Source organism: Rhinolophus ferrumequinum, chromosome 17 (genome assembly GCF_004115265.2).
Source record: "Rhinolophus ferrumequinum isolate MPI-CBG mRhiFer1 chromosome 17, mRhiFer1_v1.p, whole genome shotgun sequence".
Lineage (NCBI taxonomy): Eukaryota > Metazoa > Chordata > Mammalia > Chiroptera > Rhinolophidae > Rhinolophus > Rhinolophus ferrumequinum.
Window position 1 is genome coordinate 7,629,107 of NC_046300.1, and position 18,500 is coordinate 7,647,606.

An 18,500-nucleotide genomic window follows, 5' to 3' on the forward strand; every position below is an offset into this window, starting at 1 on the left:
CTGGCTGGCACAGTGCGGCTGGGCCCTCAGCAGCAAGACAGCCAGTCAGGACACCGGCCGCGGTGCCCATGCTGTTGGGGAAGGCCAGCTCCAGGACTCAAGCCTGTCAGGAGCCTCTGCCATGGCCATTTTGCACCCACCCTTTAGCCCCACTTCCCCAGTCCTCCCTGGTTTAGGCCTGGGCTGAGGGCTGCCTCCTTCCTTGTCATACTTTTCTTCCCATGGCCTCTGCCCAAAGCGATGACTCAGGACAATTCCACAGGCAGGGCAGGGCTCCTTCCTCTAGGCAGATTCGTTACCATGGGGACCAGTCTCAGCTCCAGCTAGGACAGGAAGGAGCCCAGCCTTCCCTGAGTCGCGTTTCTGCTCCATCCCTCCCACTCAGCCAACACAGATCAGACTCAGGGAACACAAAGCTGGCAAGATCTTAAACAGCAGTCACTGCTTTTAATCAGTTGACGAGGTGAGGAAAACAATGGTACTGGTGCCACCAGGTGGCTCAATTCACAGCCTCAGCCACAGTCCATTTCTGGGTCATCCACGTCGGTCTCAGTGGCACAGAGGTCATCCAGGGCAGCCTCTGAGCGAGACAGAAGAGGGTTCTGTGGGGAAGGCCTGAAGGTGCTGGAGCTGCGGGAGGTCCCACCTTTCTTCCCCCCACGCCCACGAGAACTAACCAGTCCCTTCCATACCCAGGCCTTGCTCCCTCACCTATGGCAAGCAGTGATACAAAGGCAATTCAAACAGGGATGTTTCTGGAAAAACCGTGGCTCTGCCAGGCCAACTCAACAGATACGAGCAAAAGGCAGCCTGATGTGCTCAGAGAAGAACCGGAGCAGGAAGATAAGAATGACTCCAGTGCTGGCAAAGACCGTGGTGGGTGGAGGCCTGCTGGCAAGGCCTGGAAGTCTGACTCCTTCATGAACTTCAGGAAAGCCCCACAGGTGGGCCAGGGCAGGGAGGGATCCTCCTGCCAGCTCACCTTCACAGTCTGTCACGTCCGGGAGCCCTCGAATCAGCACGCTGACCCCTGGCATCACCTGGTCGTACTGGTGCAGGGCCTCCACGCAGTGCACCGTGAACAGCGTGTCCTTCTGGGACAGGCCGTGCAGCAGCAGGACCGTGTCCCGCAGACACCGCACTGTCCGCCTCTGCTGCTCAGTCCTGGGGGGCCCCCCTTCCCTCCGCACTGTCAGCCACTGTCTATGTAGCATCGCTGTGAGCGCTCTGACCACCTGGGGGTGCAGACTGAGGTCAGGCTTGCAGTTCCTGCACCCTAATGACTTGCTCGGCTGGGCAGTAGCTTCCCCTGTCCCCCAGGTGAGGAGGGCTCTGAGTGGTGGCACCAGGGCTAGAAGCGGCACGGGGCCCTGCACAGGACCGCCTCGCCTCAGCCACCAGCAGAGCTGCCCTGCTGTGCCCCCTGCCTGCCTCGGGCACTCACCTCCACGTTGCACTGGCAGTTGGAGCCGGTGATAGGGGAGGAGGGGCTCTGCACACCGAGCTTAGCCAGGAGCCACACGGCCTAGAACAAGAGCAGACTGTTCCATCCGTGGCAGAACAAGACCCTCACACATCGCAGCGAGGCCTTTCTCAGGCTCCTACAAGAGCTCCAGTGGCCTTAGTAACTGCTGGTCTGCACAAATGGGGTCCTTCCCAGACCAATCTCTGCACCAACACCCGTGTCTCACCAACAACCCACGTGCCTCCAGGCCCATCTGCAGCTACCAGGCTCCAAGGTCAGGGTAGGACCAGTTATCAGGCAACCCTGCCAAGTGCCAAGAAACCCTGGGCTCTACTGTTTTGTAGCTGTGTGGTGTGGAGCCCCCCGAAATGAGTTTACCTTGTTAGTGGCTAGATAAGCTACCAAAATGAATTAAAGCTCCCTCTCTCCAGAGGAAGGAGGGCAAATGGCTCTTAGGGTGAGGGGGTGGGGAACAGTCCACAGAAGGGGCTCTGGCATTTTTACCTCTTGCTCTAGTTGAAGCCACTGTGTGTCCGAGGCCACTTTGTCAGGCCTTGACGTGATGTACGTGTATAACAGCAGGAGGAGACAGCCGTCTGAAAAGAATGCCCAGCTCTCACTCAGGGCCCGGCTTCTCACCCAGAGCCAGCACCAGCTGCAGAAGCCCCCGTCCCTGCTGCCACCCTTCCCTCCACCCTGCAGGAGTCCAGACGCCCGCCCTGCCCACTTTACCTGAGTGGGAGCAGAGCTGAGACGCGAGCTTCTCGTGGTCCACGAGCAGGGACAGGAGCCCCACTGTCAGCAGCACGCTGGGCAGGGGAGCCTCTGGGCTGAGGCACGGCGGCAGCACCGGGAAGACACACTGGAACCTACAACACAGGGGCCCAGAGGGACATGACAATTCCCACCCAGTCCCACATTCACCCTCCCTTTTCACTGGAGGAACAGGAATTCAGGCCAGTACAGAGATGTGGTCCAGATAGACCTGCATTCCAGTGCCAGCCGACGACCACCTACTTTCACGCGAATGAGTGGGTGCTACCCTTCACTGTGGCTTAGAGATAGGCCCTCACCTGGCACAGTAACACCCAGTAAATGGGGGTTGCCTCCTTGGACCCGGGATGTCTGGCCTCCACACTGCTCCTGAGCTTTCCTGCTTCTGCTCCCAAAGAGGGAGGCAGGTCTTGGGTGAGAGAAGTGTCCTGTGCCCACCACCAAAGGACTGGCCAGGCTCCAGAAGTGATAAATGTGGACTCGGTATGGTTGGATCTTATGAGACCACTCGCCAAGAAAGGAAGCCCATTTTCTCCACTTGTACATAAGAACAGCAGCTTCTCTGCCACCAAGTATGAGAAGGTACCCACTTGGAGTGGGCACACTCTCCCCCAAGTCTCAGGGCACAGGGGCAGCTATTACCAAGTCCCAAGACAACCACTGATGTTTGTCCGACCTACACCGCCTCATGGGGGGGCAGGGACAACTCTGCGCATGTCCCCCTTCACCTTCACGCACCTGCAGTGTCTTGGCGCACAGCATCGAGGGTTAAGAATATTCCTCAGGATGCCACTAGGACGCAAGGTCTCACTATTGGGGGTGAACTCATTTTAGAGCAAATTCCTGTATGGCAGACAAGAAGCTGAATGTTTTCCGTCGCCAGGAGAGCGGGACTTGGTGGGAAACTGGAATTCAACCTGGTTGTTATAAGTGGCTCCTAACCAGTCCACTAAAGGCCTTGAAACTATCTGCATGAAGAATCCATCTTCATATACAACACAGAGGTTTCCAAATTGTTTTGATAGCATCAGAGCTTTCTTTTTAGATGAATTTTTTCGCAGCACCCCCCAACGCACAATAGGTAAGTCATGCTGCTCAATAGGTAAGTCATGGTTGAAGTTGGGGATAAGACCCATTTGCCCCAAAGCCCCTGCCATCCTAGTACCTGGGCGACAACCCTGGACCTATGTCTACAAGAGATGCTGTAGGAAGACAGGGGTGAGGCTGCCCTCAGGCCCGGTGGGGCAAGCGTGCCTGTGGAGGCACAGCCTGCCTGCACTGCGTGCTGGCTTAGAGCCTTGGTGGCACTCGTCCCTAGCTTTCACGCCAAGGTGGACAGGAAGCTGTGCGGTAGTGGGGTTCAGCTTGCAAGCGTAAAGGAATTTCGAAGAGAAGCACAAAGTGGGAGGTGGTATCAGACGTGATGAGGGGCCATGGCTCAGGAGCCTCTTTGGTTTGAAACCCATCCAGCGTGCTCCCTCTGGGATCTGAGAACTTTTCCTACCTCAACACAGGGCTTATTCACTCAACAAACACAGTGCTCAGTGAGCCAGGCTCTGTGCTAGTGTGAAGATGCAGGGCTCCGAGGGGTCGCACGAGCTAGTGAATGGAAGGCATGTGTCCGGCCTTGGTGAACACCCACTGAATGGCTGTGTTTTGATGTCCTGTGGACAAGTTGAACAGGAATGGAATGATGGTGTTTCTACCAAGAGAAGTGGTAAAAATGTGGTTCCTGGTATTCATTCATTTAATAAATATGAAATAAGCAACCAGCCACTGAGCTGGGCCCCTGCCAGGCACCCGGGCGATGGTTTGCGCCTACCGTGCTGCCCGCACTCTCTGTGGTACCGGGTCCGGCTCTCATAGACCAGACCAGCTAGAATAGATTCAGATGAAAACCAGGATCTGGGAGTATTTTTAGAAACAGGTATCTGAACTCAGAGGTGAAAAGTTACGGGCAGTCAGCAGAGTCATTTCGAGACAGGAACTGGCCTGTTTGGTGAAGCAGAGGGGGCGGTGGGGTTAGTGGATGAGGCGATGGGCTGCATGGTGTTTAGTTTCTTCCAGTCTTGAGGCTCTGGAACCTCAAGTTTGGAATTTATGACAACAGTGTTCATGAGCTAGGTTCACTGTCCTCCCACTTCCAGGAAACCTTAAGTGGAGCAAGGAACCGGTGGCTCCTGCCAGAGGTGGGCACAATGACAGGCAGATTCCTTGTGCGCTGCACACCCTCCCCACGCCCTCCTTTGAGAACCCCACCAAACTTAAACGTGGCTGTGACACGTGGGCTTCACCTGATCCACGTCCCAGGTTCAAAGGCCTCTTGGTATAGCCTTTGTCTGTCCCGGGGGCAGGACACTCTTCCCTTGTGGCTAACTGCTCTCTTTTCTCTTGTGTGTCTTTTGCTTACCAGCTGTACAGAGGCAGAATTAAGCCAAATAAACCACTTCCTTGGTTCTCACTTCAGAACTCCCTGAACAAAGCTTTACAACCTAAACCAAGGCTTAGCACTGAACAGTATAGGTAAGTCAAGAGACGAGCAAAATACAAGGGCCACAGGATAAACCTCAAGAGGTCGGGTAAGGCCCACACACAATCATGACTCCCATGCTGCAGTATACCTGGGCAAGCAATCATAGGAAGCGTTTTCAGCTAATTTCACCAAAACCTTAAGGCACTGGCTGACGACATTGGCGTGAAGGTGATTTGTTGCTGCAGAAGAGAAAGCCAAGAGGCGAAGAAGCATCTTCAATAGTGGATGCTGGCCTTGGTCACCAGCAAGCCCCCCTGGGGCAGGGCTCGCGTCCCCATGGGAGTCTAGGCTCTGGTTTCCGTCCCCAGCAGCGGAATCCGCTCCGGCTTGTGACAGTAACAGGCAGGTGACTGCTCCGCTGTGGCACACCAGGTGCTGAAGAAGGCTGAGCGAAGCCACGGAGAAGCCTTCCAGCTTGCAAAGTGAGTCCTCGGGGCTGGTATCTACCCCAGAGCTCCTGCGGGAGGAATGTGTCGGTGTGTCCCCAGGCTCCCCACTTCTCTTGGCTACTGCCAAATCCTGCAAAGCCTGGCAGTGTAAGCTGATAAAGAACTGTACCAGGGGGAGGAGGTGCACAGCTCCAGGGAGCTGGCAGAGCGGGAAGGCCCTGCTGCCTCCCTCGGCTGGGTCTCTGTCACATGAGCCTTCATTCCTGGCAATCAGATTCAGTCCAGTAAATGCCAGGTTCTGTGCTTCTCTAAGGGCCGAGAGGGGACATGACCCATCTTGAGAAACTGTGGTCCTCAGGCTTGAAATCCCAGGCAAGGAACTAGCAACAAACACAAAAGAAAACACACAGTGTGAGACGGAGATAAGGTCAAGGGCCCCAAACAACCTGCCTGCCAAACTCTCTAGCTCCCCTGCCCAGCGCACCGGCCTCCCAGGCTGGCCAAGGCCAGAAAGGGACTTGCTTCCTGGAAGCTTCTTTCTGAAAGTTTTTTGAAGGAGTCTTATGCTTACCTGCCCAACCCCAGTGGCTGCAACAGGGTGCTGGGAGGAGCCTCGGAACAACTGCTCAGGAGGTGGCACAGACCTAGGGATGAGCCTGGGATCAGAGGCTGCTTCAGGAGAAGGTTTATCAAAATGGAACCTGCAGAAAACAAGGTGACTCTAGAAGTTCTGACATGGGAGGCCTTTTCTATGGCCTCAGAAGGAAAAAGGGGGGATTCCTTGGATGCCAACTGTCCTCTAAGCTGCCACTACGCCCCACTGAGACAGGCACCTACGGGTGCCGAAGGCTCTGTGACACACCTGCTCTTGGCCCCCTCCATTTTAAAGTCTTCTGCTTAAGTCACAACTACGACTTCCCTGGACCCTCTGACCACTGTCCTCAGAGACCCAGATGGTTCCCCGACTGCAGCATGGCAGAGGCCCACCGGAGCCAGCAGGCTTTCTGCACGAGGAGTGGGGATTCTGGTACCTTGAGTGTTTGATCTTTGCATCCAGCTGTCAACAACATATTTTTGGGACTCTTCTTGCTTTCCGGGGGCACCTCCCAGACTGAGGGCCTTATTCTCTGAAACTAGGTAAAATGTGAATCAAAACCTGAGCACAAAAGCATAGCCATATCAGAAACTCTTAACTGTAACAAGTTTAAGACAGAGATTGTTCTACCTTTTCAACCTTGGATCAAAACAAGAGCCAGAGCAACTCTAGGGCTCTCACATCTTTTGCCTTCCTCATGTAAAGTAGGAACTCACACAAGGAGAGGAAAGGAAAATTAAGCTGTTTGCCCCCCTTCAAAATCAGGCAATAACATAAAAGCAGTAGCCACTAACATTTAGATAGTGCTTATTGTGTTCCAGACAGTGCTAAGAGCTTTACACGTGTTCCTCACTTGTTCCTCACAGCACCCCTACGAGGGGGTGTTATCATGTGCTCTGTTTTATGTAGGAAAACTGAGGCGCAAGGGTAAAGGACTTGTCCAAATCACACAAGCCAGGAAGTAGTGTGACTGGGACTCACGGCCAGGCTGATGGTGGTAGGAGAGAAGCAATATATCCGAATTATAAGATTCACTGGCACAACACAGTCTCAGAGTTACAACCTGCTAATGCTAGACTGTAACTCTCTAGAAAGCAGTAGCTTTCCATCAATCTGGACTGGGATGTACAAGGTCAAGGCTGGGCTCTCAAAGGAACACATGTCCCTAGATACTAGCTGTGGTTCCGGCATGTCAGTGGACGCTGACTGTGGAGGTTTGAATATATGCCTGCAAATTCTTTGACACACTTAATTCCCTTCAAAAAGTACAGCCTAGATTCCTTCCCTTAAATGTGGCCCAGACTCAGTGACTCATTTCTAACAAACAGAACGTGACGGAAGTGATGCCCTGTGACTTCTGAGGCTAGGCCACAAATAGGATAGCTTCTACCTGGCTCTCCCTGGGTCTGCTAGCTCTAGAGGAAGCCGGTCACCAGGTTATGAGTTCAGCCAAGTAGCCCTGGGGAGAGGCCCACGTGTGGAGAGGAATTCTGTTGCCAGTCATTGAGTGAGCCACCTAGAAACAGATCCTCCAGCTCCAGACAAGCCTGCAGTGATTCCAGTCCCCGCACAGACAAACCAGCCCCATTGTGTCCTGTCAGAATTGCCGACTCCAGAAACCAAGAAAATAAATACTCGTTGTTTAAAGCCACACGTTTGGGTAATGTGTCATACAGCAATAGGTGATGGATAGACTGACTTACCCTCTCTGCCTACTGGGGACTTGTATCCTGGCTCTGTCTGGCAGGGGTGGGGAAGGGGCATGTTAGCAATAAAAGACTCCTTTGTAGGAAAAGATGGTTTTCCAAATTGTGGAGAACATGCTTCTGTCTTTATTTTCCTAGGACTGGAAAAAGTGAACTATGTAAGCAAAGTAATGATTTTGCTAAAACCACTTAAAATACCTGGTTATAAAACTTCTAACAAGCTTGCAACTTTTCGTATCTTGGTGATTTGACCAAAGGTTTTATCTACTGTATATTTATCATTCTTCATCAAGACAGCAGTGTAAAATTCAAGGCATTTTGATCCGTTAAAAAATATCTTTCTTTTATTTCCATATTCTTCTAATCACCCAAAGATATTGGCCAGAATTCCATTACTATTTCCGATTCCCCCAAAACATCTTTTCACTGGGGAACGGCCTCTTTTTTAAGTCCAGGACTGTATTCAAAGATTTTTCAGTAGAAAGAGGGTCTATTAAAAGGTGTGTTGTGTCTTGTGACACTGAGCCAGCTCCTCAGTGCCAGGGCTCTATGTTAGAGAAGCAGTCTTAACCCTCTGATCGGGCCTGACCATACCGAGCCTTTCGGTCAGTGATGTGTGAAGGTGTGAGGATGGATTCCCTCTGTTCTCCTGTCTTCCCTGGACAATGTAAAGCAGGGATTCAATTTCACACTCTGCCCATTATGAGCAAAGGCTGCAGAACGCTCAAACAGAGAAAGCCGCCCTGATTAACCTGTCCAAATTCAAGGCTGAGACTGACAGTGGGCCAGACTTTTCCGGCAGGCCGGGGGCAGGACACAGACCATTAACAAGCTCATCATATCTGTAGCAAAGGTGGCGGCTATTGGACAAAGGTCCCAGGGCAGCAAGTGGAAAAAAATATTCTAAGTAGTTGGGACTGAAATACACTATGCTTGGGGCAAAATCAGTTACTTGAAACAAATTTCATAAACGTGAAGATTGGCCCACCCCAAAAGTTTAGGGATGATCTTTCCAGCCTTTTCTAGTCCTCAGGAGATGTGTTTATAAAGTCCCATTCAGAGGAAGCACTCTTAGAGTGTGGGGCCTGTATGCTGTAAACCACCTTTGAAGCCTTCAGCAAGAGGACCTAGGCCCCAGCCCAGAGTCTAAATGGCCTCCATTCAGGACTAGCCTGACATTTTCAGACTTTTTACTAAGCAATGCAAAATAGAACTCTCCTTCCAGCATCATCATTACCTGACGTGAGAAGTGGAGGGAGCAGCTAGTTTATTGACTCGCTCACTGCTTTGAAGTTTTGTCCTTAATTCATTCATCTCTGCGTCTTTAAACTGCAGTTCAGACTGCAATGATTGGAGCTGGAAGGCAAAAGAAACATACTTGTAGTGGCTGCATCACACATACAAAACCATCTCTGGGCTTCAAAATCTCAAGCTAATGGAAAACAATGAGAAATAAATAAGAAAGTCTGCTGTGACATAAATGTCCTAAAATAGTGAGCTTTAGCCTTCTTTCTGAAAGACAGAGGGTGTTCTAGAAAGATGTTTTGACCCGAACTATTGTGAGTGTTAAAAAACCATTTACTCAGGCTCTCTGAACCTTAGCTTACCTGTAACATAAACACCCGTCTTCACAGTTGGGGGGATTAAATTAGAATGATGAATGTAAAATGCCCCACAGAGCCTGACAAGGTGCCATATCTCCCAGTAACATGTTGGCCTTTTTTTTTTTTTTTAACTTTTATTTATTTAAGTGTGTTTTTCCAGAACCCATCAGCTCCAAGGCAAGTAGTTGTTTCAATCTAGTTGTGGAGGGTGCAGCTCACAGTGACTCATGTGGGGATCGAACCGGCAACCCTGGTGTTACGAGCATCGTGCTTTAACCAACTGAGCAAACCAGCCGTCCCACATGTTGGCCTTTTAATGAATACAGTGATGCACAATTCCAGGTCTTCTTGAAAGTGTGGGCAGAGTATCTGGAAGAGCTTTACCAAATCCCTGTGCAGAGTAGGGAGACCTGCTGCCCTGGCCCTCGGGGTCTATAGCCCACAGGAATCGGTGTCACTCCCTGAGCACACCCTATGCCGGGGTCAGCACCAGACACGGTAAGTGCAGTCTTTTAAGTCTCACAACAGCCCTTCGAGTTATGTCCTGGAACAGATAAGGGAAATGAGTCATAGAGTTTAAGTCATTACTCTGAGGTCACCACTTGTGCGTGACAAAACCTCGATTCAAACTCTGGTTTGTCTGACCGCAAATCCTTTCCTCTTCATCACATATATGGAAAGGCAACTACCACTGTTAGTGCTGGGTACAGGTAGTACTTCTGGGACGTTTGCTGAATGAAGACTCCACGTCCCTGAGACTGAAGCCTTGGGAGGTGCTGAAGGAAAGCGGTACACACTGGACACCAACGGTTTTCCTTCCCAGAGCAGCACCTCCCCCCTGAGAAACAATCGTTTCCCTACCTCTGACTACGTGATACGAATGGGAGTTCTCATCTGTGTGCTTACAGTGACTGGTTCAAGGACAGGCACCTGACTCAGGTGAGACCAATTTCAAATGTTAAAACTCCCCCAGAATTTTAAAACTGGAGATGGGAAACCAAATCTTCAGTCTGCTCTAAAGCTATGAAATATGAGCCCAGGAGCTTCTGGAGAACACATCCTCTACCAGAAGGATGGAGCCTGTCTATGGCACAGAGAATAAAGAGAAGTCCTGATAACGCCTGACTCAGTGGAAGCCGTGAGAACACCGTCTTTCCCAGACTTAGTCATGGAAGCCAATACATTTCCTTTTGGCCTAAGCTAAAAGGATCTAAGCTAGATCAAGTGAGTTTCTGATCTGCCAAAAGAGCCTGAAGAAAAGTACATACATGCAATGAGCTGATACCAGAAAGTACTTAAGACAAACAACTGTTGAAATCTTCTGGGAAGATTTACATGAAACTTTGGCCATTACGTCTAAAGGAACTCAGTGAGCAGGCAAAGCTGGTGTCCATAACGATCAAAACAAATGCTCTGGGTCACCTTTTTGGAGAATTCTTTTTCTTTGTCACTGAGTGCTTGAGTTTTCTCCTGCTCAAGAAGGAAATGTGATCTTCTCTGTTCCTCTAAAGTGGATTCAGTCTGATGCAGTGAGTCCCGTAAAATTTTAATTTCTCCATTTTTAATGAGGACTTCTTCTTCCATTGCCTTCATCTGTAAATCCCAAATCAATCTTGTGAAAAGTTTGTAAGGGAAAATTATATATGTACTTGTTTCAACATGTACCTGGAGAGATGGAAAAAGCCCATGTAAAACACGTCCTACAGACCAGTGAGTGCTCAAAATATATCCATACCAGCCAGTCATCACCGTGGTCTGCTAGGCTCCTTCGTGGGACAGCAGTTATTCAGCAAGACAGCTTAATGACACACTTGTCACTCATGCAAGCAGGTTCTGTAGGCTTTATAGGTCTTAAATAATCTGGGTCACACACTTTACAGAACTAAAATTCCACATTATGCTCCTGGTTTACCCAGTGACCCAGTTTGGTTATATGAAGGATGTCTGCTTTTTTGCAAAACTGCTAATGCATAGCAACCATTATGACGCTGTATCCTTTATATAAGAAATATGCTATAAATTTATCTTGGTGCTAAAACAGAAAGTTTGTATCTCTTTTTGGAACTGGTGTACAGTGTTTCCTTTCCTGCCTTGGCTGTTAGTAATCTCAGGATTTAGTTTCTTTCCGCCTCAATTTTCTGGCTTTCTTTCCCCAGCCTCCCCCTCCTCCCATTTCATGGGGATGAATCTGGACTCTAGTTTTAAAAGTTTTATATATTTTATTGTACAATGTATGCATAAGTGAATGAATTAGTTATAAAAACCACAAGTTAAGTCACTTACCTTTTCTTTAAGTTCTTTGTATTGTGCTTGAAGTAACTCCAATTCAAAATTAGCTTTAACTGGAACACTTTCTCTGTTTTTCACTGCAGGATTTTTTGACATTCCATCTAATCTGGGAACCTTATAAACACCTATAAAAAAACGTTCCCACATACTTTTCAGGACCCAACATTTTCCCACTTTTACCAGACAATGCTGAAAAGAATCCCTCTTGAAGGCAAATTAGAGAAAGATGTAGTAAGCAATATAGGAACTTTTCTAATCTAAGAACATGATTCAAACTCATAAATGATCCTTATAAAATAATAGATCCTGCCACCCTCTCCCCATACCCCACCCAATTTTAAGAGTCTCATCTAAAGGCTGAAAGGCACTGTGGGAATCTCCCTAGTCAGAACTCAGCGATTTACATTCAGCAATATTTACTGAGCACCTGTAATATGCCAGGCATGATTTAGTCTCTAAAGGTACAATGGTGAGCAAAATGGATTATCTTTTTGCTTGTGGAGCTTACAGGACATTAAAAAAATAATCACGCATGTATAAATGTAAAATTACAACTGTGATGAGAACTGCAGAGAACAAATACAGGAAAGCCTATGATAGGGGAATTTGATCCAACTGAATGATTGGAAGGCTAAGGAAGTGATGATGATTGAACCAAAAGCTGAAGAACAAGTAGGAATTAACCAGATGAGTGGGGATGGGGAATAGATGGAAAGAACACTCAATATACAAGAAACAGCAATGTGCAAAGCTTCTGTATTATAAAGAAGCAGGGAGAATTCAAGGAACGAAAGGTCAGGGTGGCTAAAACCCAGAGAGAAAGAGGGGAAGTGACAGACTATGCTGGGCCTTGCAGGCCACATAAGGGTTTTGATCTTTATACTAGAAACCATGGGAAGTCATTAAAGGGCTTTCAGTAGGGATGCTCATGCTTATCTGTGTGAGACACACTGATCTTTTCAAAACAAATCACTCTGGCTGTGGTGGGAAGTCTGATTTGTAGGGACTCAAGACTGGACCTGGGAAGACAATTTAGCAGACTATTGTCCAGGGGAGGGGTGATGGTAACAGATCAGGGAGATGGTAGAGACGATGCAAAGAGAATGGATTCCAAGATAGATTAAGAAAGTAAAGTTAGAGGGTTTGGAAAGGAATTCGACGTATAGTCAAGGAAAGGGAGCTGTCGCCTTGTGCCACTTGATGGGGAGTGGTGCTAGTCAGTGTCATGTGAAACATTTGGTCATCAACGGGTGTTTTCTGAATGTCTGCTTTTCCAGGCACCATGCTGGAGATGCTGGAGGATGAGTGGGTTTCCAGGAAACAATTGTGTGGAATTTAAGAAGCCTGTGAGACATCCAAGTACAGATGCAAGTTGCTCTCAAGAACTTTCTCTTTTTGTGAGCTCCACAAGATGTCACTCATTCTCCAACTAGAATGCAAGCTCCATGAAGGAAGGGACTTTAGTCTGTTGCTCATTGCTAAGTGTGCTGCCATTTTTAAGGTTTGGGCACCTGGTACAATTTATTGGTTGTATAAAATAATAAGTTTCTTTCCTCTCTTGCCTCTGCCAGACCCTCTTAAGCTCATGAGGCTCAAGAGGGACAGCGGTCTTCATTAGATCTAAAACCTTCCCAGACTGCCACAAGAATGGGTCTCCCTGCGAAGGTAGTGATGGTTCTGATGGTGGGAGTCCTAAGCAGGATCTCTGCTTAGAACTAAGAACCTGGTGACCCTAACTTCAAAAACTAAAGTAAAATGTTAACCTAACTTTCTATATTTCAAATCGGTTGTTTGACATTCCTGATCCATCTCTCCCCAAATCAGAACACAACCGCTGCTTAAATCAAGCTGTTCCTATATTTTTAAAAGGTGAAGAGGCGGTGTGGGTGCAAGACAGCGGTCGCCGTGGGGTTCCGAAGCCACAGCCCTCAAGGGTGTCTGGCAAAGTCTGCACCACCCTCGGGAAAGAGCCCTGGGCGCACTCACTGGACACGTCCCGAGCAGCGGACGGGCATTGGCTCAGGGCCTGTGACGCGAGGGTGTCGAGTTCCTCCAGGTCGTCCGCGGTGAAATCCCCGTGCGGACCGAACGGATCTTCGGGGTCCAGGGCTGCGGCCACGGGGAAGCCGCGGGCCCGCTTGCTCGGAGGATGCCCGGTGCTGGGCAGCGGGCCAGAGCTAGGTGTCGGGGGCCCGCTCCGCCTCCTGCTGCCCGGCGCGGCGGTTCCAGCCATGCCTGCTGCCGGCAAGTGTCTGAAGGGATCGAGCGCGGCCTGGTTGCCGCAAAGCCGAAGAACTGGACAAACTCCCGCGCGCCGCCGCTCGCCTCAGGCGCTGGGGCCACGCCCCCGTGTCCACGGGCCAATCAGCTGCCAGCTGGCGGGCGCGGAGCAATGACACACATCCGAGCGCGCCGCGGTGCTCCGCTGAGTACTTACCCTTCTCGGGCGCCTCGGGCCTCTCTGTACTCGCTGCTGGGACTCAGTAGGTCGGCTCCCGGAGCTCTGTGCGGCCTATCTAAGCTATAGCAGTGCGGGTTCCGGCTCACCAGCCCCACCGTGCGAGTGGCTGTGCGCCTCCTTCCCGGCATATCGTGGAGTACACGCCGGAGGAGTTCGCCATGGCATTCACACGTGCGCATGTGAATCGAGGCAGCCAGCCTTTAGGGGTTTGGTCTCTGTAACCTCGTTGTCCTCGGTCGGACCCACCCCTCACATACTCCAGGTTCTCTTGGGGAGAAGTCCGGGAGAGTGGGGTTGGCAGAAGAGTATGAATAGAACTGTTGTGAGCAGACATGTTTGAGAACAGTAGATGTTTTGAATGTGTGCATTTGAGGTAGGTGTGGGAAGAAAGTCTAAGGAAGGGTGATCCTGAAAAGGTGCCTGTGTAACTCCTCAGTCCGTTAACGTTATTCATTCATTTGTCTGAGAGCACTTGAGTGTTTTACCCAAGTGCTGGTAACATAGAAATGAATGAGGTTCATGTCAAGGAAGGCCCTTGGGCTGTCCTACAGGTTGAGTGGGAGTTATCAGAGTGAGCAAGGAGGCTGGCCCACAAGACTAGGCAGACAAGCATACAATACCAAAATGGAGGCCATACAAGTGCCCGTTAGGCGTTATCTATGGCAGAGAACTTAAGGCTTCAGAGGAGCAAAGATTCAAAGTGGGCTTGAGTGCCTGGCAAGATTTTATTGGGCAGCAGTGGTGTGCAGGACAGTTAACGGGAACAGGGTGTTGGAGAGTAACCGGCAAGACTTTCATCCTTTCATGCTCAATGCCAAACAGCCTGTGAATGTCCTATGAATATTTGTGAAAGCAGTAAGTGAAAAGGAGATGGTTGTCAGCATCCAGAGGGTCTTGAATATCTGAGTTTAGATGTTTTTTAAAAAATTATTTCAGTTGCCGTTGACATTCAATGTAATTTTAATTTCAGGTGTACTGAGTTATTTAAAGTAATTGCTAGTTACCTTCAGATAGTTTCCCAAATATCGAATCCTTAAGTCTTAATTGCTGCAGGTGTCTGGTCCTGTAGAGATAGGACTGCACTTGATTTGTCAGGAGACTTTAGGTTTCACTCTCAGGGGCAGTGTGCTGGCTCCCAAGGTTGTTCTCAGTAGCACAGGGCTGGGTGCCAGCTGGCAAGGTCCCACAGGGAATGCATCAAGTCCAAAGATGCTGCTGGCTGTGCCACTTTCCAGGAGAGGACCAAAGCAGGCTTTTGCTCTTTTTCCCCCATTAATATCAAGTACATTAGTCTTAAAACAGGCTTCAATCTGTCAAAACCTTTTCCAGTTTTGACTTAGCAAAATCTGAGTAATTCTAGAGTCCTTTTTAAGAACATTCTCAAAGAAAGCTTAGCACTACCGTTTCCCCGAAAATAAGACCTAGCCGGACAATCAGCTCTAATACGTCTTTTGGAGCAAAAATTAAGACCCGGTCTTATTTTACTATAAGTAATTATATATAAGACCTGGTCTCATAGTAAAATAAGACCAGGTCTTATATTAATTTTTGCTCCAAAAAGATGCATTATTGCTGATTGTCCGGCTAGGTCTTATTTTCGGGGCAACACGGTATTAGTATTATTCCCATAGTTGTATCAAGGGTTCTGGAGGGGAAATCCAAATATTTATGCCTCTGAATTGTTTCAATACATATGCATTTGGCACACATGAATGGCCTCTGTCATCTAGGAATTTACTCCTCCCAGAGTCAAGGGTGATAACAAATGTCAGGAGAGAAAAATGAAAACAGGGTAAGAGACACTGGGACTGCTCCTTTATAGTGGTCAGGGAAAAGCTCACTATTATGATGTTTCATTTTTCTAAAGGGAGGGAGGGACTTTCCAGTATCCAGAAGAGTGACAGGTATAAAGAGTTGGTGACAGCCCAATAAGGCAGGAGCTTGCTTGGAATGTAGGCCATTGCGGCTCAAGATGGATCAAGGGACACAATTGTAGATACCAAAGGGCAGGGAGTGGTGTTCAGGTCCCTTAGGACCTCACTGGTCATTGTAGGGACTCTGGCTTTTGCTCTAAGAAGTCATTGAAGAATTCTGAGCCAAGGAGAAAATGAAGTATAACTTCACTGTTTAGCAAGATCACTTTGGGTCTTGAGTGAAGGTTAGACTGTAGGGGAGCAAGGGTAGGAGCAGGAAGAGAAATTTGGGTGTGCCTGCAGTAATCCAGGTGAGAGATTTTAGGGTTACAATTGGGGGGGTATTGTAGTAAGTATGAAGGGATCAGATTTAATTTTCCTGATGAGTTGAATGTGGGGTATAAGACACAAGAACCTAGGAAGGATATTTCTGGAGTCCTAGTGGAAATGCAGACCTGGGGACTTCAGAGTAAGCTTGGTTCTTCAAGACTTTCAGGAATCTCCCTTCCCGTTTTCTTGCCTTTACAATGCATATCGTGTGGACTTGTCCTGCTCCCCTCCCACTATGGAGAAGTTTCTTGACAACAGTAACTGTTTGCTGGTACAAGCCCAGCCTGCAAACAGCAGACTCCTTACATGAACAGATGAACTACCCCATTAAAACAAATGGCAACGTGGACGTCTTAACAGAGAAAGATGGGTTTTCTTTCCAAAGGGCAAATTCTTCCACTAACCTTATGTAAAGCTCCGTCGGGTATACAACTACACAAAAACGACAGCCATTTCAAATTAGTTGGTTTAATTCCAGGCAGTACAGAATTCGGGATAGAACAAAGACTGAAGAACACATTTAGGATTCTGGGTTGGGTTTCCTCTGACCTCACAGCTAAGGTTGAAATGGCTGAGTGAGAAGAACTAAACAGATGAGCCACTGCATTATTATTATTATTTTTTACAAAAGTTTATTCTTAAATGTACAACAGACTCCAAAACAACACTTCATTCTAGCTACAGGTGGCAACAGGTCTTATGGCAGGGAATCCAAATGTTAAGACTGGAATGGAATTAAGGATCATCATTGCCCCAGGCACAAGGAACAGCTCACTTTTTGCCAGATTTCTTAATTCCACCTGTGGCTGCAAAGAAAAAAAAGTTTCAGCTAGGGAAAAATACAGTTCCTATGGTAGAAGCCCCAGGGCCTGATATGGAAGCCTTAAGCTCTCTACTGAGCTTTCTTTTTAACATAAGTATATACAGAGCTTTACCAATATTTTCTATTCTGGGCAAAAGTAGAATGAGGATGAGGCAGGGGCACAAGAAATGGCTGCACACTGGTCTGGATCTGCACTGTGTTGTGTACTTCAGACTGGCTTATTTAATCCTCATCCCCTATCGACCCATTTTACAGATAATGAAGTCTTAGTGTTAAGGTGTTCAGTCATAAACTGGTATGTGATGAAGCCAGGATTCCAGCCTGGGTAGTCTGACTTCCAAGTCCATATTCTTAACTGCGACATCACACCACAGTACCTTCCATATTATGTTTCTGGAGTCTGGTTTACTCAATACCTTTATTTCACCCAATTTACAAATGACTATATAATTTGGCACACAGTAGGTAACTGAAAAAATAGTTGTAGAATTAAGTATGCCTAATAGAGGAATGAAGATCCTAAAGGGCTGTGACGAAATAAACCTTAAAAAAAAAATCAGATGACGTTCAGTGGAAACAAGTCGTATAGGATTTCACTGAGGACTGACCTCCTATACACAACCGGGAAAGTGCAAGATACCTCAGCACATCATTCCAGAACGGAATCTCAATTGCTAGAATTCCCAGGGCCGTGTGGATAAATAATGAATCAAACCCACTGAGAAAAGAGGTCTTGGGAAGCCCTGGATGACACTCCCATCACCCCAGCCTCCATCATCCCCCCTTGTAGCTCACAGTGATTCAATAGGGGATACATAACTGGGGGGGACTAATCACTAGTTTGATGAATGTGAACAGCATTTACAAAACACAGAAAACACCGGGACTAATGGGCTTGAAAAATCTTTTGGTATGTAATCAATTTCTCTTACATAAAGGAAAAGAAGAGGCGGAACGGTGGGGTATGAAGTTTAAAAAAAGCATATAGCATAATAGCTTGCCAAGAAACCTGGACATTTTAGTCTAGGCGCATCCAGAAAAGACTCAAGATGCAAAAGTATTCACTAGCGTTAACAATAGTAGTTAAAAAGCAATGAAATATGACTTTGGGGCAAGAAATTGTGGAGGATATTTGGAAACCCAACTGTATGAAATATGCCTAAGATATATGAGTTTCTGAGTTTCCATTTCTGCCTTTTCCCCAAGGAAGGGAAGCCCAGACTGCCTGGGCGGCAGACTTCGTTTCCAGACCCGGTCTAGCTCCCGTCCCTTGCCGCTGCGGCGAATCCAAGCCTGGCCACGGCCATCAGCGGCGACGGACACCAAGAACGGAGACCTGGCCACTCACCAACCAGGCCGGAAACGGACCTCCCCGGGCCGCGTCCACAGCTGCTCAGAACATTCGTAGGGCCTGGGCTCTGCCTAGCCCTCACTTACCCAGGGGGCCCTTCCCCGCGGCCTTCGCTTTTAACTCCTCGAGTTTCTTCTGCTCCTCTTTTTGCTTCTGCTTGAATGCCTTCTCATCCTAGGGAGAAGCAGAGCGGGTTCACTCCAGGCGGGCTTCCCAGCCCCTCCGCGCCCGCCCACGCCTCCGCGCCGCCCTTACCTCGTCCATCTC

At 48.6% G+C, this 18,500-nt stretch overlaps 1 protein-coding gene across 2 annotated transcripts; it reads right to left on the reverse strand.

The window, feature by feature from the left end:
- Positions 1-446: 446 nt before the first annotated feature.
- On the reverse strand, positions 447-13,698 carry ATRIP (ATR interacting protein). Of its 2 annotated transcripts, none has more exons than XM_033133050.1 (13): positions 13,342-13,698; positions 11,350-11,480; positions 10,489-10,659; positions 8,700-8,818; positions 7,460-7,602; positions 6,193-6,294; positions 5,733-5,862; positions 4,861-5,541; positions 2,198-2,334; positions 1,970-2,061; positions 1,445-1,525; positions 983-1,235; positions 447-580 (listed from the first exon to the last, which is right to left on the reverse strand). In XM_033133050.1, the coding sequence occupies exons 1-13, from the start codon at positions 13,586-13,588 to the stop codon at positions 513-515; spliced, it is 2,355 nt and encodes a 784-aa protein (XP_032988941.1). In that variant the 5' UTR covers positions 13,589-13,698; the 3' UTR covers positions 447-512. The 2 variants fall into 2 exon arrangements, with proteins under 2 accessions (XP_032988941.1, XP_032988940.1); XM_033133049.1 differs by having other exon boundaries at positions 10,489-10,731.
- Between the last annotated feature and the right edge of the window lie 4,802 nt (positions 13,699-18,500).

Excerpts from the sequence above, each read along its gene's own strand:
- ATRIP (XM_033133049.1), bottom strand. The coding sequence starts at position 13,588 with ATGGCTGGAACCGCCGCGCCGGGCAGCAGGAGGCGGAGCGGGCCCCCG. Across the intron at positions 8,819-10,488 it reads AAAAAGAATTCTCCAAAAAG|CTCCAATCATTGCAGTCTGA; the intron begins GTGACCCAGAGC and ends TTTGCCTTCCAG. Across the intron at positions 5,542-5,732 it reads CAGCCACTGGGGTTGGGCAG|TTCCTTGCCTGGGATTTCAA; the intron begins GTAAGCATAAGA and ends GTTTGTTGCTAG.